The sequence below is a fragment of the Scyliorhinus canicula genome, chromosome 1 (assembly GCF_902713615.1).
Source record: "Scyliorhinus canicula chromosome 1, sScyCan1.1, whole genome shotgun sequence".
NCBI classification, from domain to species: domain Eukaryota; kingdom Metazoa; phylum Chordata; class Chondrichthyes; order Carcharhiniformes; family Scyliorhinidae; genus Scyliorhinus; species Scyliorhinus canicula.
In genome coordinates, this window is record NC_052146.1 from 197,856,931 (window position 1) to 197,884,124 (window position 27,194).

Genomic DNA, 27,194 nt, shown 5'->3' on the forward strand with positions numbered 1-27,194 from the left:
AACAACAAGATGATGGTGAACTGGGTCTCACCATCACCGTTACCCAGTCCCGCGCACTGAGGACCTGTATGCAAAACTCAGCGATGGAACAACATTCACGAAGCTCGACATGAGCCGCGCGTACCTGCAGCTGTCATTTTCAAGATGGCACTGGTGCATGGCGACTCTCTGCGAGCTCTCTAACACAGATCCTCTTCCTTCATCTCTTATAGCCGTACCAACCTCTTGAAGCTTAATTCTAAGACTAACACTATCGCTAACCTTTCTCTTTTTTGTTTACTTATAATTCCACAGATCCTCCGACATCCATGGGCCAGCCACATGACCTGACCCGACCCAGCAAAACTCCTCCAGCAACCCGACCCTAGCCTCGACCGAGAAGTGGTTGAGGCCCAACGTGGAAGTCCGACCGCAACCTCGCATAGCAAGACCGAGCTCCCAGAACGCCCGACCCGGCCTATGAAGTGAGCCTGGCCCGCCTCCCTCTCTCTTCCCCCCCCCCCCCCCCCCCCGCCTCTCTCTCTCTCTCTTCCCCCCCCCCCCCCCCCCTCCCGCTTCCTCCTCTCTCTTCCCCCACCCTTGCCTGGGACCCAAATTCAGACTGAACACCCCCATGCAAAGACTCAAATGCGCCAAAAGGGAGGCAGAACCTCGCGGAACCCAGGGGCCCGACAGGATCCTGAACATCCCCCCCCGGCATCCCCAAAATCACAACCAGTGCCCAGGAACCCGCCAGATGCGACCCTGAAATAGCAAATAGTGCCTGGGATCCAGTGAGGTGCAACCATTTAACTTCCCCAAGGTCAGACTTCTCCCATCGGATCCAGGGACATGCAGAAACAGCCACTGACCAAGGATGCGAGGGAAATGCGGTGGTCTGCAGGTGAAACTAAAGCAACGCGGTTTCAGGCCTCCTCTTCCCAGCATACTCCTGGGAAACATGCAGACGATTGAAAACAAGCTGGATGAGCTTAATGCTGGACTTACCTATCAGAGGGAAGTGAGAGACTGTTGTGTGCTCTGTTTCACGGAGACATGGCTCACCCCTGCCTCACCGGACTGTGCCACACAAACTAACAGTTTCTCAACACACCAGATGAACCACACAGTGTCATTGGGCAAATAAAGGGTGGAGGGGTTTGCCTCCTCATCAACTCCTCCTGGTGCTTGGATGTGGCGACGCGGGCGACCTACTGTGCCCGGACCTGGAATACCTGAATGTGAAGTGCCACCCTTACTACCTTCCATGGGAGTTCACTTCAGCCATTATCACAGCGGTCTACATCCCACCCTAGGCAGAAGTGAAGAAGACGCTTGATGAATAGGAGGGGAAGTGTTTAAACATACGACTTAAAGAAAGGGCACAAAAATACAAGTTTACCAAGGCATAATGAGTATTATATAGTATTAGATTAAAGGAGGGCTTCCACAATCACTAATCCATTTGAACATCGCAAAAACCACATTACAAGATCACCCCTCAAGCTTCTAAACTTAAGGGAATACAAATCAAGGTTATGCAACCTGTCCCATAATTCAGCCCTGTATCAACCCAGCAAACCTACATGTCATATCCTCGAAGAATATATCCCCAAAACGAAATACAGCATGCCAGCAGGAAACTGCCACGGCTCTGTATAACTAACACATCACATCCGCACTTTTGAATTTAAATCGATTTTGTGAAAAGGCCAACATCTCACTAGTGTTTTTGATTACCTTTTGCACTTGTACAGCAATTTTTAGCTTTTGTGCACATGGACATCTAACTTTCCTTACTCTCCACAGTTCCTAGTCTCACCCATTTAAAAAAAAATTGACTTTTAGATACGAATGACCTCTCACTTCCCCACACTGAACACAATTTGTCATAGTTTTGCCCACTCATTTAATCTATATCACTTTCTAACCTCTTTGTCACATCTATATTTACTGTGCCTTATAACTTAATATCTACATCCAGTAATGATAAATTGTTATTTTTCAGATTGGAGAAAAGTTTGTAGTGGAGTTCCCCAGGAGTCAGTGTTGGGACCCTTGCACTTCCTGACGTATATTAATTACCGAGACTGTGGTGTGCAGGGCATGGTTTCAAAATTTGTGGATGATATAAAGATTGGAAGTGTTGTTAACTGTGATGAAGATAAGGCCTCCAAGCATGGAGGCCTGGGTCAATGATATGGCGGGGTTTATTAAATTGGAGAAGGTGAAATTAGCCCTAAGGGGGGTCAGTGCAGGGTTTTTTCAGGAGATGGCAACCATTCCTAGATCTCCTGGCAGAACGGTAAAATCAAAAGGTCAGCAGCAGCAGCAACCGGGGAGGGTCTCTTTGTTTTTGTTTTGGGTTGAATCTTCGCTAACGACGGGCATATATTTATTGTTTCTCTTTTGTATATATGGGGCGGGGGGGGGGTTGTTCTTTTTGTTCTTTGAATTTTCTGTTACTGTTTTCTTTTTTGTGAAAATTTGAATAAAATTTTTTTTTTAAAACTGTGATGAAGATAGTATTGAACTTGGGACACAGACATACAGGTGGCAGATGAAGGTATTCAAGATCCTATGGGGTATGGACAGGGTAAATAGCATCCTCTCAACAGTACATGAAAGAACTAGGTGGCAAAAATTTAAAATAATGAGCAAAAGGAGTAAAAGTTAGGAGGAAAAATGTTTTCACCCAGAGAGGGGTTGGAGCCTGGAACAAACTTCCTGAGTAGGGTGGTGAAGCACCCTTGATTGAGGTATTCAAAAAGGAATCAGATTGCTATCGGAAAAGAATGCATGGTTATGACAAGGGAGTGGAACTAGGCAGACGCTCTTTCAGAAAGCCAGTACAGGCATGATGGACTGAATTTCCTCCTGCACCGTACAGATTCTGTGACTGGGATTAACTATTCTCCAGAACTTATTCCAAGTCTTTATATTATTACACAGTGAGGTGTGGTTCAAATAAAAGTCCTTTATGAACAACATGTCACAAATCAATGATCAGCGAATATTCCCTTTATCGCTACTCTCTGCCCCCTCCCTTCCAGCTAATTACCAACTCACATTACAAGGTTACCTTCAATTCCATGGACTATCATTTTTAATAATCTGTTGTGTGGAACCTTATCATTTGCTTCCGGAAATACATAAAGACAACACTTTTCACCTATTAATTCAGTGATCGCCGGGAAAAATCCATTTAGATTAGTTGGATACGAGGCCCAGGAGAGGTGGGTGCATACAATGCTAATCACCGGAGCCTGTGCTCTAGGAGAGTCAGAGCTCATTGACCATGTAGCCTGTCAATCAGGATGCAAAGTGTCTAAAGCAGCCAATCTGCTGCACAGATCATTCCAATCGACAGGCTACTTACTCAGCCAATAACAATGTTGTTCTGAAAAAGTTGGATCACCGGAATTCTTGGCCCTTCCTTTTTTGCTTACAACATGGCAGATGTCGCACGAGGACTGTTCTGTTGCACTTTACTTGACTTCAGGCTTGGCTGTAGGCTGCCAGAGTGCAAGGTAATGCACCTAGTACCTCACCTCTACCTCCAGAAAGCCCTCCATTATTGCTCCCTTGATAGTGTGCAGCCCTGGCCCTTCTGATCTGTCCTGTTCCCTCTCGTGGTGTCTTACCCTCCCCTTAGATGCATTATGCTGCAGAATACAAATGACGAGGGAAAAGCACGGCTTTAGCCAGGCCAACCCTCAAGGGTAAGGCACTGCAAAGCCCTTAGCTAGCAACAATATGACAAATTAGACTGCAACTCACTTGGAGATATTTATCACGGAAAGCTGTTAACTTGGCAGCTACACAAAGAAATTAATCTTGAATATAAATAGCCTTGTTGAGTTCATTTTAATTATGGATACCGGCTGAAATCCTGTAGTAAATGGAGCCAGTTTATGTTAAGTTATTGTGAATCATTTAATTATTTAAACTATTGGCTAATTGCTACCCATCAAGTATTTAGTGTACTGGGCTGGCCTTTCCTGATCCAGCCACCTCCCTCTTGATAATGTGTGACCCCGCCCATGCTTCGCACACGACTGCATCCCTCTCGATAGGGTGTTGTCCCCCTCCCCTGGCTTAACTCCTGCCTGTTAATGGTGTGACACAATTCCTCCCCGCTCCCAGCCGGACTCTTCTCTCCTGATGGTGTGTGGCCCCTTTTCCAGCATTCTGCCCAACTTCCTCCCTTGATGTAGTGTAGCCCTGGTTCAACTTTGCCTGCCAACTTGCTTAAGAGCGCCTTTCACAACCTCACAAATGTGCTTCGCTTAGGAGTGTCAGCTACTGTGAAGTACTTTTGTGGTAAATGTTATTCTGTAGGGAATTCAGACACCCAAACAGAAAAAGGACCAGATGTTGAGATTGGGGACAAAATTTGATTATTGGGTGCTACAAGGTATATTAAAGCTCCAAAAAAGGTGTTTGTGTAGTGGAAATGCTCACAGACATCTGATGCAAAGTGTGCCAGCCAGCAGCTAGCTACCATTTGTTTAGGGGTTAGTGGCACACCACCTTATGTTCCCTCGAAATGTGTAGAATAGGCAGATTATGACATCAAGCAGTAATACCGATCTGACGCCGATGCTGTCATTTTAGAGCAACAGAATTTAACCTGCATCCTCTCTCAATTTTGCAGATGTTCAACATGCATTATTGAGGGAGAGGGTTAAGAGGGTGGGAGAAGAGGAAGATAAGGGGCCCTGAAACAAGAGCAGCAGGACCCAGGATTTCTCCCTTGGCCCGATATGAATGACCTATCCTTCATAAAACCATGCTGATAGTGCAAAGCAGCCTGGGCAAGGAGAATTGCACAGCCACATCAGCATAAACAGCTGTGTTGACAGAGGTAGGAACGCAATACTAAGTATGCAATAATGAAATGTGTTTAAGTAAGATAGTATCAATGATCATGGATTGCACGTGTATCTGGAAGAACATTAGTTTGGTAGAGGGAGCACTAATTCTGCCAATAGATAGAAGCAACTCCAATACAGGTTAGATTTTCTGACAGGAATCGTGCTGCAATGTGATAGCAACATAGGTAGCTGTGCAGTTTCTTTAAGTTAAACCTGAGCATGCTGGGGTCAGAGTACCGTGGAAGTGTTTTGGGAAGTCAGAAACCCATCTGTGAATACAGGAACATCCAGCCAGCTTCCCTCTATGCATATCTTAAAAAAACAGATCACCTCTGAACCAGTAGGAAAGGTACTAAAGATTAAAGAGTTTTCAATAGCAAACAGGAGAACCGATTAAATTGTTTTCAAAATCCTTTATGACACTCAATCAAGTAGAATACACTTACAAACATTTACCAGCAATGCTCTTTGCCAACAATCTGTGTTTACAACTCCCACATTTAAATTTAAAACTACCTTCCTTCAAAGAACAGCTATTCCACATTTTCGAACTGGTGAAGACGTATAAAACACCAGAATATTTGGAAGAAAACTGGTCATTTATAAAGTATGCCTAGTCTTGCTGTTTGTAAGCCCCATCTATTCCTTCATGCAGCTAGGAACAATGCCCATGGCATTTATCACCAGGGAAAGGAAGTAAAAACAAAATGCTAACACTGTACATTAGATATGAATGACAAAATTATGTAAACTCTTAACATTTTTTTTTCTTTTTAAATTTGTAGCACCCAATTCACTTTTTCCAATTAAGGAGCAATTTAACCTGGCCAATTCACCTACCCTGCGCATCTTTTCGGTTGTGGGGGTGAAACCCACGCAAACAAGTGGAGAATGTGCAAACTCCACATGGACAGTGACCCAGAGCCAGGATCGAACCTGGGACCTCGGTGCCGTGAGGCAGCCGTGCTAACCACTGCGCCACCATGCTGCCCTTATTCTTACATTTTAACTTGTTAAAAGACACCGCCAATCTTTAAAAATGTAATTCTATTCAAAGAGTGGCCTATTTACACTACATATATGATTGGCATACAAGGGAAGCAATTAATTCTGTTTTTGTTTACCTGCATTTGTCAACCGAAACCTTATCTATAGATGCCAAATTTGTTTTTAAAAATCACTGTCTCGGTACCTCCCTTCAAGAGATCTTTCCAAATCTTCAGTGGTCACATCCACTCCCTTCACATCCACACCCAAGCACTTCAGATTGCAACAGCATAACTTCTGACACAACACAATGATACATGATGTATGTTAATGTACTTAAAACTTTTAATCACTTTAAATTAAAGATGATCAAGCATCTAATTATATTTGTAGATGAATGCACTCAATATTTCAGAACCAAAACATTTGCAACTCAAAAATGGAACAAGCCCAAAAAGACGACCATACTGACTTTCTAAACTTTTTTTGAGCAACCGATTGCTCCATAAACACCACAATGGGTTTTCATGAGTTGCAATGATTGATAGGATCAGGGAGGTCTTCAGTAGACTAGAATTCACTATGATTTTAACAACAATGTGCATTTGTATAACAACATGAACAGCATAAAAATAACCACATGCTTAACAGAAGCATAATGAAGCAAAAACATCAAGCTGACGAGAAGTGACTAAATGCTTTCTCAGTCAGGTGGCTATTTGAAGCAGGAGGTGGTACGGCAGAGGTAAATTCCCAGAATTGGGGACGAGGGAGCCAAAAGGTATAGCCACCACTGGTAAAAAGGATTTAGAAACACACAAAAGAAACAACGGTTAGCGGTCTGGAGAAGGTTAAAAGCATAGCACATTGAAAGTCTGTTCATCTTTTCTTCTATGTTGTTGCTGTCTTCCTCAGTATTGCCATAATCCAAATCCACACACCCTCCAAAACAGATTCCTGTGGAACACCGCGTCCCACCTTCTACCAGCCTGATGAAATACTTTTAATCCTTACTCACCATTCTATTTGCCCTGACTCCATATGCTGTGTCCATTATACTGTAGATTACATCATTACTGCATTGTCCCTGCACTATTACACCCAATATGTTTCTTGTCGACTGGTATTTCTTTTAAGAATTCAAAGGCTGATCAAGCATGACCTTCCCTTTGCAAATCCATGCTGACTCTTTGGAGTCAGTTTCTAGATATTTTCCCATTACCTCTGAATCCAGGTTCCAATATCTTTCCACCAGCAACATTAAACTAACTAGTTTATAGCTGCAGGTATTTGTTCTCTTTTCCTTTTTGACTTTGGGAACAATGTTAGCTGTCCGCATACACACACATTTGCTATCTCTCCTTCAGCTTCTTTTGAATATGCACAGATGCAATCCTCTCTGAACAGAACATCAAGTTTGCTAACAGTCTGCTTCAACCTGAGGCTGTTCTGGGTAAGACAATGGTATCACTGGCAAGGATAGAGTTTGTAGTAAGTGTTGAGAACGATGGCTTTGGACTTCTCAATGTTTAAACGGAAAAAATTATGGTTCATTCAGGACTGGATGTTAAATGTTAAAATCAGATATCCTCAAATGATTGGTATAAGTCAACTAACTTGCACATTTGCAAGCAAGGCTTTAATTAGCTCCCACAATACATTCCCTTTTTTTTTTAAACCACTTTGTTCAAAACATATTTCAGTTTACATACTAGTGAACTATTATCCCTCTGGGTACAGAGGAAATGAGTATCTTTCAACCACTGTTTCACACACTTATTTCAGAGTTAACTGTGACAAATTTATGAAATTATGATCCCAAGCCTGGTGAAGTATGATACTCGATCCTTTTCTTGTTAGTTCATTTTTTTTTATAGAATGCAGCATTACACATGCCTGTCTAGATCTACTAACCACCCCAGTGTCCCAGCAGTCCTTTTTGGGACCATTCTGAGTTCAACAATTAAACAAGTAGGCAAATTAACAAAGTGACAGCCCTTAAAGGGGCACCAAAACAAGAGATACAACCTTGAAGAAAACTTATCTAATTAAATTAAAGTTACGTTTGGGAGTTGACGATGAACTCTAGCCCCTGTGGTACCCACTGGTCACAGCAATCCATTTTTACACTCTTTTTAATAAAACAAAAACCAGGCAGCACGGTGGCGCAATGGTTAGCACTGCTGCCTCACGACACCAAGGTCCCAGGTTCAATCCCGGCTCTGGGTCACTGTCCGTGTGGAGTTTGCACATTCTCCCCGATACATAGTCAATCAAAATCCTTCACCTATTAGTACTTAACAAGACAATCAATATAACATTAACAAATTTACTACTAAAGTTTAAAAATTATTTAATCCACAGGTCATTTAAGGTGTCAAAATAAAAAAAACATCTGACCTAATGTAATTCTTCTATGGATATCTGACATGGTTTTTGGCTAGGATCCAAATTAATTATTAGCACTGCAGTTTATTAAAATTAAAATGTAAACAACCAGACCTGTCAAATATCTATTCCTTAATCAACATCGCTAAAATAGATTATCTGGTCAATAGCTCGCTCCTGTCTGTGGGCCTTAGAATCACAGAAAATTATAGCAAAAAAAGGGAGCCATTTGACTCATTGCGTCTAGGTTGGCCGAAAAACCGTTATTCAGCCTCATTCCATTTCCCAGCTGCTGGTCTGACCACATTTTCCTCTAAATGTTTAACAACGCACTAACTACACCAACCTATGAATGAAAATATTTTCCAGACCAAATCAACTCAATTCTAAGTCTCCACATTGTTCAAACTATTTAACAACCTTTCTCCTGTAACCTCCACAAATCAACTGACAACTCATTGCACTGGCAATAGTTACCTCAGCAGACAATGTGTTACTTGTTGTCAAGTTTCGTACAGAAAGAAGTCTATTGTGCCAACAGAGCACGTGACATATTAAGCAGCAGAGGAAGGCAAAGGTTACAGTGCGCCACATTTAAAATTACAACTCCATAAGCATTTTTGGGGGGGTCTTTTGCTCTCATATGCGTTTCAAACCATAACTATTTATTCAATGTTTACTGCTCAGGACCAAAGTTGACTAAGAGCAATTTCCAGCTATCTACTCTTCAGCATTTTCAACCGAATATGAGCAATTTTAGAAGCTCATGGTCCACTAAAAAATTTCATGTATCCAAGCATGATACGTTGCCACAACACCATGCTGCCCCGTTAAAAAAATCCAGGCAATCTCTAATCAAGGTCATTATGGGTATAAACTGCCATGCAATACTTTTAGTGCCCTGTAGGCACCAGTCTAGTCCAAATAAGGATCATAGAATCCCTACAGTGCAGAAGGCCCAATGAGTTTGCACCAACCCTCTGAAAGAGCACCTTACCAAGGCCCACACCCCCACCCTATCTCTGCAACCCAGTTGCCCCATTTAACCTTAAGGGGCAATTTAGCATGGCCAATCCACCCAACCTGCACATCTTTAGACTGGGAGAAAACCGGAGCATCCGGAGGAAACCCACACAGACACGGGGAGAACGTACAAACTCCACACAGTCACCCAAGACTGTAATTGAATTTGGGTCCCTGGTGCTGTGGGGCAGCAGTGCTAACCACTGAGCCACCCTGCCACCCAGAACGTACCACCCAATGATGGATACAAGCAAAAGCAAATTCAGTGATAGATGCTGAAAGAATACAAAATAAGTGAAATGTCCTACTACAGTTCATTTTGTAATTTTGTTTCATGCAGATTTCTGTAGATTCAAATCATTTTACTTCAAGACGGCATAAAATGGGAGAAATTCTACCTTGCAAGAATATGGGGCGCAATTCTCCGACCCCCACGCCGGGTGGGAGAATCACGGGAGTGCCGGGCTATTCTCGCCACGCCGTCCTGGCACCCGCACGCAATTCTCCCACCCCCCCCCCAAAACGGCTTGCCGCTTTTCACGACAGGCCGCTCGGAGAATCGCCGCTCACCGTTTCTAACGGGCGAGCAGCGATTCTCCGGCCCAGATGGGCCGAGCGGCCTGCCCAATCAGACGGGTTCATGCCGGCGCCAACCACACCTGGCCGCTGCCGGCGTGAACAGCGCGCGAACGCTGCGTGTGCAGCCTGTGGAGGGGGGGGGGGGAGGAGGAGGAAGGAGGAAGGATCGAGCACTTTTAAGCACAATTCCTTGTGTGGTTCAGCTGATTTTACATAACAGCACATTTTTCTCCAAATCCCAATAGTGGTTGTAAAACTCATTTACAACATTTAGGGGTAGGGGTCACCTACCTCACCTCAGTAGGGGTCTGGCCCACGATCGGTGCCTACCGATCGGCGGGCCGGCGTCTCTAAAGGACGCACTCTTTTCCTCCGCCGCCCGACAATATCAATCCTTCATGTCTTGCGGGGTGCCCGCGGGGAGGACGGCAACCGCGCATGCGCGGGTTGGCGCCGGCCAACCTGCACATGCGCAGGTGACGTGATTTACGTGCCGCCGGCCGCGTAATTTACACGCCGCCGCTTTGATGCGGCGCCATGGCCCGGCGCGCGTAATTGACACGGCGCTGCTCCTAGCCCCCGGGGGGTAGGGGAATAGGGGGCGAGGAGCGGCCTCCGACGCCGGAGTGAAATACTCCAGTTTTCACTCCGGCGTCGGCACTTAGTCTTCCAATGGGAGAATTTCACCCATGGTGACAATTAAGTTATCTGAACATCAATTATCCAAACTAATTCATTATCCAAACAAGCTCAGTCTCCCAATAGGCTCAGGCATCTGTTTTTCTGTAATATACCTTAATACATTAAAATTGATAGGCGAAAAAATGCTAAACCTAAAATTTTAAAGTATAACCTTGCATTGCACATTTTCACTTTGAAGCCAGAGACTTTATTAAAAGAACATGGCAGTTAAGGCACAACAGCGAAAATACAGCAAAATGTATTTCCTTGCAAACTTACACTGTCATCTCTCATGATGTGTTTTACAACCACTATTGGGATGAGGAGAAAAAGGTGCTGTTATGTAAAATCAGCTGAACCACACGAGGAATTTTGCTTAAAAATGCTGGAAATACTCAGGAGGCCTAGCAGCATCCGTGAAGAAAGGGAACCAGAGTTAGCGTTTCAGCCTTTCTTCAGAACTGCTGGAAGATTGGATTTGAATGGATATTAAGTGAAAGGGGAGGTTCAAAAGGAGAACAAAGGGAAGGTCTGTGTTAGGGTAAAATGGGCGTGCGATTATCTGACAAAAGATTTCATGGTACAAAATGCGAATCGAGTGGTAATGGATGTAATAAAGAAACAAAAAAGATTTGTCCAGAGCAGGTGCAAATGGCAAAGTAACGAACAACCGTGTCTGAAAGGAAAACATGAACAAAATAAGATGGGGGTGTCAGAGATCATAGTGCCAGATAATCAATTGTTGAATTCAGTGTTGAGTCTGAAAGGCTTTATAGGACAGAGTCAAAAGATCAGATGCTGTTCCTCGAGCCCGTGTTGAGCTTCATTGCAACAGTGCAGCAAGGACAGAGATGTCAAAATAAGAGAAAGGCGGAGAATTAAATATTAAATTAAATATTTCCCCTTGAACATATACCACAACTGGCAATTTTTTAGATAAATGATGAGGGACCACGTGATTTGAGGAAAAGGGGTAAACCTTTTAGGACTGAGGAGAGGAAAAATTTCTTCACCCAGAGAGTGGTGAATCTGTGGAATGTGCAACCACAGAAACTAGAGACCAAAATATTGTGTTATTTCAAGAAGTAATTAGAGAGAGAGAATTGTTTCTATGTATACAATTCACCAATGCACTCTGATATATTTTTGATGTGGAGATGCCGGCGTTGGACTGGCGTGGGCACAGTAAGAAGGTATTACAACACCAGTTTAAAGTCCAACAGGCTTATTTGGAATAACTAGCTTTCGAAGCGTAGTTTTTTCCAACGCACCAAAGCAAAAAAACACACCGACCACCTCAGAAGACAAACACGGGACACAACCGACAGAGTACCCTTCATCGTCAGTACTTCCCCGGAGCAAAGAAACTACGATACCTTCTTCGGAGCCATCAACACGTCATCGATGAAGATGAACGTCTTGCCATGGCCATCCCCACACTCTGCTACTTGCCTTCAAACAAACGTGCAACCTCAGACCACTGTTTGCAGCAAACTACCCAGCCTTCAGGAGAACAGCAACCACGACACCGCACAACCCTGCCATGGCAACCTCTCCAAGACATGCCAGATATTTGGCATGGATACCACCATTACACGCGAGAACACCACCCACCAGGTACACGGTACATACTCGTGGTGCGACTCGGCCAACATTGGCTACTTCACACACTGCAGGAGAGGATGCCCCAAGGCATGATACATTGGCGAGACGATAATGCAAATGGAGGGGAAATGGATGTAATAAAGAAACAAAATGTAGACACTGCGACAACGGATGAATGGACATCGCGCAACAATTACCAGGCAGGAATGTTCCCTTCCAGTCGGGGAACACTTCAGCAGTCCAACAGCATTCTGATCTTTGGGTAAACGTTCTCCAAGACGGCCCTCAGGAGGCACGACAACGCAGAATCGTCGAGCAGAAACTGATAGCCAAGTTCCGCACGTGTGAGTACGGCCTCAACCGGGACCTTGGATTCATGTCGCATTACATTCACCCCCCGCCATCTGGCCTGGGCTTGTGAAATCTTACCAACTGTCCTGGCTTGAGACAATTCACACCTCTTTAAACCTGTGATTATCCCTCTCTGCAGTCACACCATCTGGACCTGTAAAGGCTTAATTACCTGTAAAGACGCGCATTCAAAGTATCATCTTACATCATTTTTTTTTACTGTGTTTTATTACAGACATGGATCAAAACAGGTTACAACCAATAAACACCCAGGGAAACATACTTCCCAGCAATCAACTACACAGTCTTCACAAATTTTTTCCGGAGCCCCTTAACTCATACTTTATCTTCTCCAACCGCAGGAAGTAGTGCAGGTCACCCAACCAAGCCGCTACTCCCGGTGGCTATGCCAACCGCCACTCTAGTAGAATTCGCCGCCATGCAATCAGAGGGGCTAAGGCCACGACATCAGCCTTCCTCCCCTCCATAAGCTCCAGCTTCTCTGAAACCCCAAATATCGCCACCAAAGGGTCCGAGTCCTCCTCCACTATCCTGGCTAAAGACCTGTAAAGATTTAATTACCTGCAAAAACTCGCATTGGAAGTATTTTTGACTTTGTCTATGTTTCTGGAACCTACCTCTTCATTCACCTGAGGACGGAGCAGTGCTCCGAAAGCTAGTGATTCGAAACAAACCTGTTGGACTTTAACCTGATGTTGTAAGACTTCTTACTATCCTGGCTAAGACGGTGAACACTCCCACCCAGAATCTTCCCTATTTTTCACAACCCCAAAACATGTGCTCGTGATTCACTGGCCCCGCTCAGTCCTATCTGCTACCCCCTGAAAGAACCCACTTATTCTTGCCCGAGTCATATGCATATTGTGCATCACCTTAAATTGTATCAGGCTCACCCTTGCACAGGAGGAGGTCCCGTTTACCCTACGGAGTACCTCACTCCATACTCCCCAATTGATCTCCCCTCCCAACTCCCTTTCCCATTTCTTCTTGACCTTCACCCCACTCCCCTCCCTGCCTCCCCGTCCCCCCTACCACCACCACCAAACACTTGTATATATTCCCAATTCCTCCCTCCCTTTCCACATCTGGAAGCAGCAGTCGCTTCAGCAGGGTATCATCTTGCATCCTTGGCTTTGTCTATATGTGTGTTTGTGTAGCCTACCTCTTCAATCACCTGATGAAGGAACCACGCTTCAAAAGCTAGCGATTCCAAATAAACATGCTGATATATTTTTGTTAGGTAAAGCATCAAAGGATTAAGAAGCAAAGCCAGATAGAGTGAAGGTGGAAATCATGCATACTCTAACTTCATGGTGGAACAAGCACAGGGACCTACTCCCATTTCGATGTTCCTACAAGTGGTAAGATGAAGCAATTACATAATAAATGGAATTAAATACCTTGTATGGAAATTTACGGAAGGATGGGGCAATCTTCCTTGCCAAATCTGGTAAGTACAGCTTACAAGCCATCACCATAACAGATTCAAACCACCGCCCCATCTTTCCCCACCCCCATCCCACCACCACCTGACGCTATTCATAGCCTTACTAAAAATCGCAAACTAAAAATATATATATTGTAACAATGGAACATTTTCTAGTTCAAAAATAGTGACTTAACATTATTCAGCCAGCATGATGACAAGTGAGGTCGAAACTAACTGAGATGCCCAAGAGATAACTTTTTAAAAATCTTTTTATTGGCATTTTCAAAATTATGTGCATTGCCGTTCATTTTCATTTATTATACAGTGTAAAAAGGTTTTATCTTACGTTTCTTTATTTAAAAATTGTTGCCATCTAGTTTGGCGTGTCCTCTTCCTTCCCCCCCCCGCCCCCAAGGGAGAACTTGATGGTTAAATGGAAAGGTAGATAAAAGATTAGGAACGTTAGAAATCTTACTACTACTGTACTACTATCTCTTACTCGTGTAATTGGACAAATGCACAAGTGATAGTTTGCAATTATGAGTGGCAGATTTGCTTCAATAGTTTAATTTTATACCTCTGGTGACTACTTTATAAAAGGATTGTACAAAACTGTTACCAGTCATAGTGTTTTCCATTGTTTAACTGTAAGAGATGAATAAACTGGTGAATACTTCTAACGCTGCAATGTTCAAGGTGCGACAAATGGGGTCAACACTGCACACAAACGTCTTGGATCCATCCTTTGAAGCGGTCAGCTTTTGATGTTGCAAAATCAACTTCAGTTTGGGCACGGAACATTGGAAAATGCTATAGCAATGGAAAGGGGTCATTGGTTTCTCCCCATCTCTCCCAAGGCTCAAAGAACAATAGAGGATAAAGAGTGAGAGAAAGAATGAGAACAGAATAAAAGAAGCTGACTTCAGGAGTGGGGATGATGAGTGAGTAAAGGAGGACAAAGATCGGGGGAAAGAGATTGGGAGGCTTATGCTCTCTTTTCTGTGCACGGAGGTCCAATTTATTAATGTATGTGGCACAATCACTATTTTTCCTGCATTCAGGACTGTGCAGTAAAACAATTTTTTTTTTTAAATGCAAGTAAAGTCTTAAATTGCATGACTGTAATTCTTAATGAAAAAAATTACTTTACAAGACAAAGTGATTAAATGGTTTCCACACTCAGCAAACAGACGGAAAAGCTGCGACAATCATTAGCTAAATGCATACACATCATTAAATCAAGTCATTATATGCTTTGACAATCATATTACCACATTTCCTTTTTAGCTGTCAACATGTTTACAGTCCCCACCATTCCTATGGTATAACACATCCTTTATGACAAACTGCAAACAACTATACCGCCTATACCAGAAAGAAAAACAAATTAGCTTCTGATGGATCAGAGCAACTTTCTATGCACATATAAAATCTAATACCCGATTTATTCCTATCAATTTGGAAAATTAAGTTCTCAATGTGTCCCCAGGGCTAATGGGATTATGAGCTGAAGAACGACACGCATTTCAAGAGCCCAACGTTGTTCACCCCATCCCCTGCACCGCTCTATAACCCACACCCATTAATTAACTTTACCTGTCACGATTCAAAATCTTCAAATCCCGAATCTTTTGTATCCTTGCAGCCACTAAACTACAATATATATACAGCAAAGTCAACCCTGGGTTAGGGCATTAATTCAATACTAGACAAAACAATATCCACGATTGTAGTGGATTACAGTGACTTTTGTAATGTACAGTAACATTGCAAAGTAGGAGAAAGTATAGGGGTGAGGCAATGTACTTTTAATGGTGGATGTGATTAGTGATGTCCACCAGAATTTTCTTTGGGGGTCCCAGCTTTACACCATAAATATCAATGACTTCGATCAAGAAATAGAGAACATATCCAACATGCAGATGACACAGTCGAATCGAGCACAAAAGGAGACCATTCAGCCCACCGTGTCAATGCCGACTCTTCGAAAGAGTTATCCAATTAATTCAACTTCCCTGCTCTTTCTACATAACCCTGGAATTTTGTTCTCTTATTTTGGACATGATAGGTGATATTTCTGTATCTTCTTTTTTTTTAAATAAATTTAGAGTACCCAATTCATTTTTTCCAATAAGGGGCAATTTAGTGTGGCCAATTCACCTACCCTGCACATCTTTCTGTTGTGGGGGCTAAACCCACACAAACATGGGCAGAATGTGCAAACTCCACACGGACAGTGACCCAGAGCCTGGATCGAACCTGGGACCTCGGCACCATAGAATTCATAGAATTTACAGTGCAGAAGGAGGCCATTTGGCCCATCGAGTCTGCACCGGCTCTTGGAAAGAGCACCCTACCCAAGGTCAACACCTCCACCCTATCCCCATAACCCAGTAACCGCACCCAACACTAAAAGCAATTTTGGACACTAAGGTCAATTTATCATGGCCAATCCACCTAACTTGCACATCTTTGGACTGTGGGGGGAAATCCATGCACACACGGGATGAGACAGCAGTGCTAACCACTGCGCCCCCATGCTGTCCTTGTTTCCGTATTTTCCAACAAAGTGCACCACCTCCCATTTATCTGTTCTGGAATGTTTCTTTGAATTATTTTACATTCCTCTTCACTGTTAATACAAGCCCCAACCTGACACCATCTGTAAATGTTGATAATTAACTGTTGCAAAGTTGAAATCATTAATATAGATTACAATTAAGTGGTCCCAGCACTGATCCATGTGAAATACTGCTTTCTACCTTCCTCAACCTTAATAAGTTCCTTTTACTTCTACCTTCTGTTTTCTACTTTTACTGTCCATTCAGCTAATTGTCCCTGACCCCACATGCGCTAACCTTTACCAAAGACTTTACATTACATGAGATGTTTGTGCATATTATGTGTATTAACCTATAATATACTGTTGCAAAATGTCTAATTTCATGATACATATGCTTTAACTAACTTATAATGGGAAATTAAATTTTTTAATGCAAGATAATGGAGGCACTTGGCTTGAGAGGCTGGAAAACATGTAATTCAAAGGGTGGTCTGTGTTTATTTAATAAGGTCAGAGTTGGAATTAGGAACATAGTAAACAATAAGTGGTCTCTTATCTTTGTAATTGAGCCAGAGAGTTAAGATTGCAGTTGCCTCCATTATAGAGATCAATTATTAATTCATGTGCATCCCAGAATCAAAGGGATGTTTGGAAAGTAAACTTAATTAGTTGAAATCTGTGTCTGGGACATCGAAGGTGTGCCACATTGCCATGGAGATAGACTGCAGGGACATACCCTTTTCTTTGGTTTAACCTGTGAAATGTTCTACAGAAGAAGTTAGTTGGAACCTGAGAGCAGTTTTGAAAGGCAGAGAAATAATTTACCAGGAGGTGTAAGTTGGTTACAAATGGGCTACGAGGAACCAAGGATATTTTTTGATTTGGAATCATTAAACAGGAAAGTAGTGAGGACCATACTTAAGCTGGGGTGTCCACAATCATGAGGTTCTTCAAAGTAGGGGGGTAACCTAGCAGGATAATAGTGGAAGCCCGAGAAATCTCACACCTTTGAGAATAGTGGGAATACTGAACAAAATGAAGCTGTGACATATCATGGTTTGGTCCCATGATTTTCATTGTAGAATTGTGTTAAGAACCTTCAAGATCCTGGAAAGTATAAAAGGAACTCTAGGTTGGAAATAATCAAGGTGTGTGCTGTTGAGACTATTGGGCATACAGAATAAGTGTTTATGGAATAGTGTTGTTAGTATAAATTGCTTTGTTTAACTCTTGTAAAGGATGTTGTTTAAAATGTGAAACTTTGTGGTATAATTCATTCAGTCAATAACTAGGAGTTTGATTTTCTTTTTAAGTTAATGGGTCTCTCTCTCAAGATTAGAACAATACATAAAGAAAAGGAAAGAAAAAACAAACAAAATAAAAGAAACTGGTGCCACAATATCTTCCTATGGTTTCTGCGGTGCATGTCATCTGGACCTGGGGTATTATCCTCTTTCATCTGGACTAGTTTGTCAATTATTTTCTCATTTTCCATCCTTCCAGTGGAAAGTGCCTCCCCCATCTACTCCACAGATGTCTGAACACCTTGAATAAATCTCCCCTTAATGTTTTTTGCTCCAGGAGAACAATCCCAGTTTCCCTAATTTCTACACAGAACTGGAATTCCCTCACTTTAGTGCAATTCTGATAAACTTCCTTCACAGCTTCTCCAAGCCCTTGATGTCCTTTCTAAAGTGTGGTGCCCAAAACCGGACACAATTCTACAATGAAAATCTAACCAAAATTTAGTGATGTTGGTGTCCTTAGTCTTGTACTCTGTCTTTCTAGAGACAGCTAAGGATCCTATATACTTCTTTTTTTTTTAAATATTAATTCATGGGATAGGGTGCCACTAGCAACGTCTGCATTACTACCCATGCCCAATTGCCCTTGAGAAGGTGGAGATCAGCTGCTTTCTTGAATCGCTGCAGTCCATGTAGTGTAGGTATATTCAGAATGCTATTAGGGAGGAAATGGCAGCAACTTGGCCAACGACAGTGAAGGAATGGCAATATATTTCCAAGTTAGAATGGTGTGTTACTTGGAGGGGAGCTTGCATCTGTTGTCATGTTTTGCTAGAAAGTAGAGGTTGCAGGTTTGGAAGATTCTGTCAAAACAGCCAGGACAACTTGCTGCAGCACATATTAAAGATGGTACAATGTGTGTCAGTGGAAAAGGGAGTGAAAATTTCAAATAGTGGGTGGGGTGTTAGTCAAGCAGGTTGTTCGTGGATGGTGTCAAGCTACTTGAGTGTTGCTGGGATTGCATTCATGAAAGCAACTGGGAGTATTCCATCACAATCCAGACTTGTATTTTGCAGATGGTCGAGAGGTGAATTACTCGCCGCAGTTCCCTGCCTGTGACCTGTATCTTGAACCCACAGTGCTTATGGGGCTTGCCTAATAGTTCTGCTCCCAATTCTGTGTAAGATAATCCAATCTGGATCCAAGAAAAAGCAGAACTTTTAATTAAGGGCGAGAAACAGAAAACTGTGGAGGAGCAATGGGACTTGGATGCCCAGATACACGAATCAGTAAAATCTAATGGACAGGTGCAAAAAGAAAGAAAAAAGGCTACTGGGGAGTTGGCTATTATGTGGGGGGTATACCGAGCCTTGATGGGGCCCCATCTGAAGTAGTGTGTTCAATTTTGAGTATCTCATCTAAAAGAATATATTTGCCATTGAGGGGCTACTGGGCTGATTCACTGAAATTATTCCAAGGTTTAACAGGTTAAGGATGTGTTGCATAAATTTGGACTGTAGCCTCTTGAGTTTAGAAGTTGACCAGAGATGTTTAAAATGATAAAAAGATTCAATGCAGCAGATACAGTAAAGCTATCATGTTTTCAATTTTTCATATATATGGTATACTCTATACTTGGGCGCCATTAATCTATATATCTAAATATTTCACCAATGGAAATAAGACAGAAACCTTCAGCAAAGAAGGACGAAGGGATTGATTAAGAAGGGGAAAGTACAGTATGAAAGGAAGCTTGCAGGGAACATAAAGACTGACACTAAGAGTTTCTACAGATATGTGACAATAAAGAGATTGGTAAAGAGAAATGCAGGCCCCCTACAGACAGAAACAGAGAAATGCATAATAAGGGACAAAGAAATGGCTGAGCAATTGAATACATATTTTGGTTCTGTCTTCACAAATGAGGACACAAATCAGATACCAGAAATGTTGCAGAATGAAAGGTTTTGTGAGAGGGAAGAACTGAGGGAGATCAACATTAGCAGAGAAATGGTGCCGGAAAAACTGATTGGATTGAAGGCTGATAAATCCCCGGGGCCTGAGAATCTGCATCCCAGAGTGCTTAAGGAGATGGCTCTGGAAATAGTGGATGCATTGGTGGTTATCTTCTGGGATTCTGTAGACTCCGGAACTGTCCCTGCAGATTGGAGGGTCATTCAGTCACTTGGATATTCAAAAAGGGAGGTAGAGAGAAAGCAGGGAATTATAGACCAGTAAGCCCAACATCGGTAGTGGGGAAAATGCTTGAATCCATTATCAAGGACTTTATAGCGGAACATTTAGAAAGCAGTGGCAGGATCAGTCAGAGTCAGCATGGATTTATGAAGGGAAAAATCATGCTTCACAAATTTGTTGGAATTCTTTGAAGAGGTAACCAGTACAGTCGAAATAGGGGAGTCAGTCGATGTGGTATATTTGGACTTTCAGAAGGCGTTTGACAAAGTCCCGCATAAGAGATTATTGTGCAAAATTAAAGCACATGGGATTGGGGGAAATGTACTGAGGTGGATAGAAAACTGGTTGGCAGAGAGGAAATAAAGAGTATGGATTAATGGGTCCTTTTCAAATTGGCAGGCAGTAACTAGTGGGGTACCACAGGGGTCGATGCTGGGACCCCAGCTATTCACAATGTATATTACTGATTTGGATGAGGGAACAAAGTAACATCTCAAAGTTTGCAGATGATACCAAATTAGGTGGGAGGGTGAATTGTGATGAGGATGCAGGGATCCTACAGCAAGATCTGGACAGGTTGGGCGAGTGGGCAAACCAATGGCAAAAGCAGTATAATTTAGAAAAGTATGAGGTTATTCATTTTGGAAGCAAAAACAGGAAGGCAGATTACTACCTGAATGGTTGTAAATTGGGAGAGGGAGTGTGCAGCGGGACCTGGATGTAATGTGCACCATTCGCTGAAGGTAAGCATGCAGGTGCAGCAGGCAGTAAAGAAGACTAATGGTATGTTGGCCTTCATTGCAAGAGGTTGAGTATAGAAGTAGGGATGTGTTGCTGCAATTGTACGGTGCCTTGATGAGGCCACACCTGAAGTATTGTGTGCAGTTTTGGTCTCCTTCTCTGAGGAAGGATGTTCGTGCTCTCGAGGGAGTGCAGCAAAGGTTTACCAGACTGATTCCAGGGATGGCGGGACTGTCAAATGCGGAGAGATTGACTAGGTTGGGATTGTTCTCGCTGGAGTTCAGAAGAATGAGGGGGAATCTCATAGAGACTTATAAAATTCCAACAGGACTAGACAGGGTAGATGCAGGGAAGATGTTACCAATGATGGGTGTGTCCAGACCAGGGGTCACAGCCTGATGATTCAGAGTAAACCATTTCGGACAGAGATAAGGAGATATTTCTTCACACAAAGAGTGGTGAGCCTGTGGAATTCATTACCACAGGAAGTGGCTGATGCTAAAACTTTGAATATATTCAAGAGGCGGCTGAATATAGCACTTGGGGAGAATGGGATCAAAGGCTATGGGGAGAAAGCAGGATTAAGCTATTGAGTTGGATGATCAGCCATGATCGTGATGAATGGCAGAGCAGGCTTGAAGGGCTAAAAGGCCTCCTCCTGCTCCTATCTTCTATGTATCTATGTACCTTCCAGGTCAAGACTGGAATCAAGCAGGATGTGTCATTCCCCCCACCCTTTTCTCCATCGTCACCATCCTTCACCTGGTCAAGAACAAGCTTCCCAGTGGAGTGGACATCATCTACAGGATGGACAGAAAACTTTTCAACTTCAACTGGTTGAAATCCAAGAAGAAAATCACACTGACATTGCTCGTGGAACTTCAGTATGCAGATGACAATCCATGTCTCTCAGGAGAGAATCTCCAAACCATGGTCGATGCCTTCGCGAAAGCAGACCGAAGAATCAATCTCAGCCTCAAGACTCAAGCCCTTTACCAACCCATCGGGCCGCATAATCAAAGACCCCTCCCACTCAGCTTGCTCACTTTTCCAACTTTTTCTATCGGGCAGGAAATACAAAAGTCTGAGAACATGCATGAACAGACTCAAAAACAGCTTCTACCCTACTGTTACGACTCCTAAATGACCCTCTTATGGACTGACCTCATTAACACTACACCACTGTATGCTTCACCCGATGGTATTATGTAGTTACATTGTGTACCTTGTGTTGCCCTATTATGTATTTTCTTTTATTTCCTTTTCTTTTAATGTACTTAATGATCTGCTTGCAGAAAAATACTTTTCACTGTACCTCGGTACACGTGACGATAAACAAAATCCAATCCAATAGGGCAAGATCCAGTCCCTCACTCCACCAACAGAGAAACCCCATCAAACATGAATCATTTCCCCTACCTGGGGAGCCTCTTCCCATTTAAGGCTGACATTGATGCAGAGATCCAACATCATATCTAAACCGCGAGCGCCTCCTTCAGACGCGTAAGGGCAAGAGTCTTTGATGGCTGTGACATCCGTGCTGATACAGAGATCCTTGTGTAGAAGGCAGTCATCCTCCCAGCTCTTCTATGTAGTACAGAAACTTGGACTACATACAGACCTCAACTCAGGGCCCTGGAGAGGTACTATCAAAGCTGTTTTCGAGACAGATTCTCCACATCGGCTGGGAGGATAGGCATACTAACATCAGCATCCTTGAGGGAGCTAAGACCACCAACATCGAGGCCATGATCATCCAAACCCAACTCTGCCATGTGCTTAGGATGAGTCCTGACCGCCAAAGCAAATCTTCTTCACCCAGCTCAAGAAACGCTCCTAGAACAAAGAATGCAACATACATGTCAACACCTCGGTGACCCTTGCTCAAAAGAGACCTACTTGAAAGAACCTCCTGATTAATGGGACACAATTCTTCTAGGACACTCGGCAGCAAGAGGAGACCTGGAAAAGGAACCCGAGAAAGGAATACCAGGGATCTCGAGTCCAAGGACCAATCCCATCTTCCAGAAACACCTGCCAAGTGTGTGGTCAAAGATGCGGCTCTAGGATCGGGCTCATTATCCATGCAAAGATCCACAGAACCCACAACCAGTAACACAGTGTCTTAGGTGTCCAATTATACTCATTAGTGATCGCCAAAGAAGAAAATACTTCTTACTCTGTATATCTGTCAGGTCAGGTACTGTAATGGCAATGGATGGTATTGCACATGACCATTTACATATACCCAGCTGGCAACTAAGTAACCTGGTCAATTCCTGAAAATGCCAGGCATCTCAGAGATTTAAGCACCTGAAGGACAAATTTTGATTTGTCGTGCGTGATGATAAACAGGCAGGAGAGGCAGTATAAACTAAATTGTACAATTTTGAAAGAGGTGCACCTGGGTGTCAACACACAAATAAGCAAAACTTGTGATGGAGGAAGTGTGACTAAAATACAGATGAAGTGTCCTCGAATTAGCAAACGACAGTTCCAACCTGGAAGCAGTGATACAGCTGCAATGGATAAATGTCAACGACAAGGTTACACCCAGTCCAAAGCAAAACATCAGTGAGAAAAGTGGAGGACAGTTGCAGAGACTCAATAATGATGACAGTGATTCTGAAATTAAGCTCGGCAGCCCCACACAGGATTTTCCTCATTATAATGTAATTGTCACAACATGTGCACAGCTAAGCTCTTCGACTTGAACTTCCGATTCCAAAAGCCGTCGATCCCCATGCGCTCAAATTCGTTTTATACCAATTTTCTGTGGGCAATGCCATAGATGATCCACTTGCGATCAAAATAAGTCAAATTCAATTGAAAAATCAGAGCACACTTATTTTTGATCTGCAAATAACTGCACGCAAAAACCTGAAGTTAAGCATGCCAGGCTTTCAAATCAAAATTACAGATTTTTTGATAGATGGAGGGAGGGAAATTAGATGAATCAGTGAGTTATGACACTAGACTTGCATGTTGAGGACCCACGGTAAAATATAATCTTAACTGATGCAATGAAAAATTCCTCTAGCTGGCTGTACAAATCCTATGCAAAATTACCTTTCAGAAGCCTCAATCCAGTTGCCAATATATTTGGCATCTAGTATAAAACCGTTTCCAATTAATCATGGGTGGCACGGTAGCACAGTGGATAGCACTGTTGCTTCACATTTCCAGGGGCCCAGGTTTGATTCTTGGCTGGGTCACTGTCTGTGTGAAATCAGCACGTCCTCCCCGTGTCTGCGTGGGTTTCCTCTGGGTGCTCCGGTTTACTCCCACAATCCAAAGATGTGCAGGTTAAGTGGATTGGCCATGCTAAATTGCCCTTAGTGTCCAGAAAAATTGGGTGGGGCTATTGGGTTATGGCGATAGGGTGTGGGCTTAAGTCGGGTGCTCTTTCCAAGGGCCGGTGCAGACTCGATGGGCCGAATGGCCTCCTTCTGCACTGTAAATTCTATGAAATCGATGAAATCATACAATAGCAATCTCAATCAAAAGACTATCAGATATCTGAAAATACTCCATGCTGCAAACTAGGGTGTTCAAGGTTGGAATTGTTTGGTCAGAGTACAAAGAATTTTACTTTGCATCCAACCATGACAACCTGACCCAGGACACCAGATGCTGAAAATCCATTCCCCATATTAGCATTGCTTACTTTGATAAGCACAAAATTTACGCCATAATTGCATCATATGGCATATTTCATGCTGCTACACAGTAAATTTCATATAACGTTAGAATACAGACAGATGGTTAATTCTTGAACAAACCTCACTGAAGCAGAACTGTTTGCAAAACATTTACAATCATACAATTTACAACTCATCTGGGAATTCTGGACACCTCATTCTTCAACTAACACAGATTCAAAGGTTTAGACTTGTCACCACAGAACTGAAGGCAAAACAATTCATATTGATTTTCAATTAATCAGAAATTTACATACTACCACAAATTATTTAGTCCTGTCAAAGGTCTCTGCTCGGTATAGCATACTTACACATAGCCTGCCTTATTTAACCTTACTTTAACTTCAGTTGTGCAACAGGTGCGACGGAACTTTGTAGAAGCAGCAAATAAATCCGAATATTAACAAAAAGCCATTTCAGCCTCATTAACAGAGAAAACTGTCTGAAACTTACAAAAGTCCAAATTTACTGCTACAAAACTACCATAATATTGTATTTCACATGACCTATTCCAAACAGTATGAGAACAATTCAATGTACACAAAAATCCAAAACATCCAAGTGTCTGTACACACAATTAACTTACGAACGAGGAGCAAACTACTCAACCCCTTGTGTCTGCTCTGCTCATCTGGTTTTAACTTCAGCTTCACATTCCTGTCAACCACCTTTCATCCCTTTGTTTACCAAGAATCTATTAATGCACAACATAACTTTGTTCGCGTTGTTGACTTTCAATTGTTTTCAAACGTTGCTTCAACACTAAGTATTGCCACATTCCCAGGGATCCAGTTCTACCTTTTAATATAACGTCAACTACCCGGTGGAAAATGGAGCCATTAATGCAGAAATCATTCCAGCAAAGGATATGCTACGTTAGCAAGTCAAAATATTTTAAAATTCCTAGCTTTAATCATACTCGCTGCACGCAAGAAATCAAATCATAAATAATTTTGCAGAACTCAGTTCGGATCTTCTGTGCTTTAGATGAGGAAAAAATATGCACATGCAACACTCGTTTTCTATCTTTATACATTAAAATTAAAAACATGAATGCCTCGCCATCCTTAACTAGATACTTGAGACTAAAAACTCGGGATACTTTCCCCCAAGTTACAATACAAGGCAGGCCTTTGTTGCATGATAATCTACTGCATAATGTACGAATATCATAAACTGGACACAGAAAAGAGCTCGTGTAATGAGGGCGTTAACGATTCTGAACTTCCCAATCGGTCTGCGAACGACAGATCAACCTTCATTTTTAGTGCCAAGGTGCAAAAAAATTGAATAAAAATCTGGCATGCGGCGAGAAACCATGAACAAATAACAAGAGTAAAGCCACCGCTTATCCTGGCCAGCTAAAAACGTGACAGCTGCAGATAATTGTGTATGTATACTATATATAAATACATATAAAATCAGGGCAGGTTTGCCACAATGATGCCCTTGACTGAATGTGCCATGCTGCAGAAGGTGAGTGTTTTAATGAATGAATTAAAATTCTATGGTGTGTGTTTTATTAGAGGGGGGGGGGGGGGGGGGGTTCAGCGGGATCACATCCATTGCCACATTTCTGATGCCTCTGGCAATACAGCCAAGAGGCGATGTGGAGGGCGCCTGCGCCAGCCTGGACCGGTTATCGAGATGCCCTTTGGCGGCTGGAGGAGAGAAGCCGGGGGGGGATGGGACCCAAACAACACCCAGGCCAGAAAGCCCACTCTGCCTCAAGGGACGTGCGTTCACTCACCTAGCAGAGCCCTCAGGTGCTTGAGGCGGGTCAGCACATCCTTCTTTGGGTCCAGAACTTTCTGTGTAGATTTCTTGACGTCTCCATGAGCCTTCCTGGAAAACATGCCGTTCCGCGAGCGCCCTGAAACCTCCGTCTTCTTTGCACTCGTGCCCCGCTCCTTCCTCCCCTCCTCAAGCTGCCAGATGCATCCCCGCTTATCCTATTCTTTTTCTCTAAATCGTGATGTTGATCTGCTCCCCCGGCCTCGCACTTCACCGATACAGCGCTCGGCTCCTGCTCTGTCCTCCGGGTGTAAACACGGAACTCGCCGCCATACGCTCAACGTCATCCGCCACGCCCACCAAGCCGCTCCTGCTCCTCCCCCTCTCGCGCTGCCGAGCGAACGTCAGACGCCCGGCATGTGGGCGCAACCACGTATCGCCAGGCCCCTCCCCCTCGTCCAGTGATTCAACTACCCCAGCAAACCAGCACACGCCGCCGCCCTGACGTCACACGCCCGGCATGAAGGGGGGGGGTCAAGAATCCATGGCTCCTCCCCATCCCGGCTATTCGAGCCGCCGTCCTGACGTCACACGCCCCGCCGAGAGGCTGGGCCGACGGTCCCTCTGCTCCTCCTCCTTCTCCCTGTGTTTTGCCACCGGCCCTGTGAACTCGCTCACCGCCCTGACGTCAGACGCCTTGCGTGATCCCCCATCACGCAAAAACCCTCTGGCTGCCCCCGCCCCCTCCGCAAGGTTTGATTCCGGGCCCAGCGAACACGCGCTGACGCTCTGACGTCAGACAGTTTGCTGCGAACCCGGCTTATCTCCTTCCCGGTCGGCGCTCAGAGAGCACGTGCTTCGTCCCAATTTGTAACACTGTGGGTTCCCAACAATGATGAATGGGTTTTGGGGATAATCTGGCTCTGTGTAGCAGTAAGATAAATGATTCCAAGGGTTGTTGGTTCAAGTCCCACTCCAGAAATTTGATCATCTAATAGGATTTAGCAGTCATAGAATTTTTACAACAAAGAAAGAGACCCTTCAGCACATCGTGTCTGTCCCAGCCATCAAGCATCCATCTATTCTCATCCCATT

At 43.5% G+C, this 27,194-nt stretch overlaps 1 protein-coding gene across 1 annotated transcript in view; it reads right to left on the bottom strand.

Moving 5' to 3' along the window:
- ralgapa2 (Ral GTPase activating protein catalytic subunit alpha 2) overlaps positions 1 to 26,469 on the bottom strand; it is a 730,448-nt gene extending 703,979 nt beyond the window's left edge. Inside the window, 1 exon segment of the mRNA XM_038805980.1 lies at positions 26,116 to 26,469. Within this exon segment, the coding sequence (XP_038661908.1) occupies positions 26,116 to 26,221 (106 nt within the window). The 5' untranslated portion in view covers positions 26,222 to 26,469.
- Between the last annotated feature and the right edge of the window lie 725 nt (positions 26,470 to 27,194).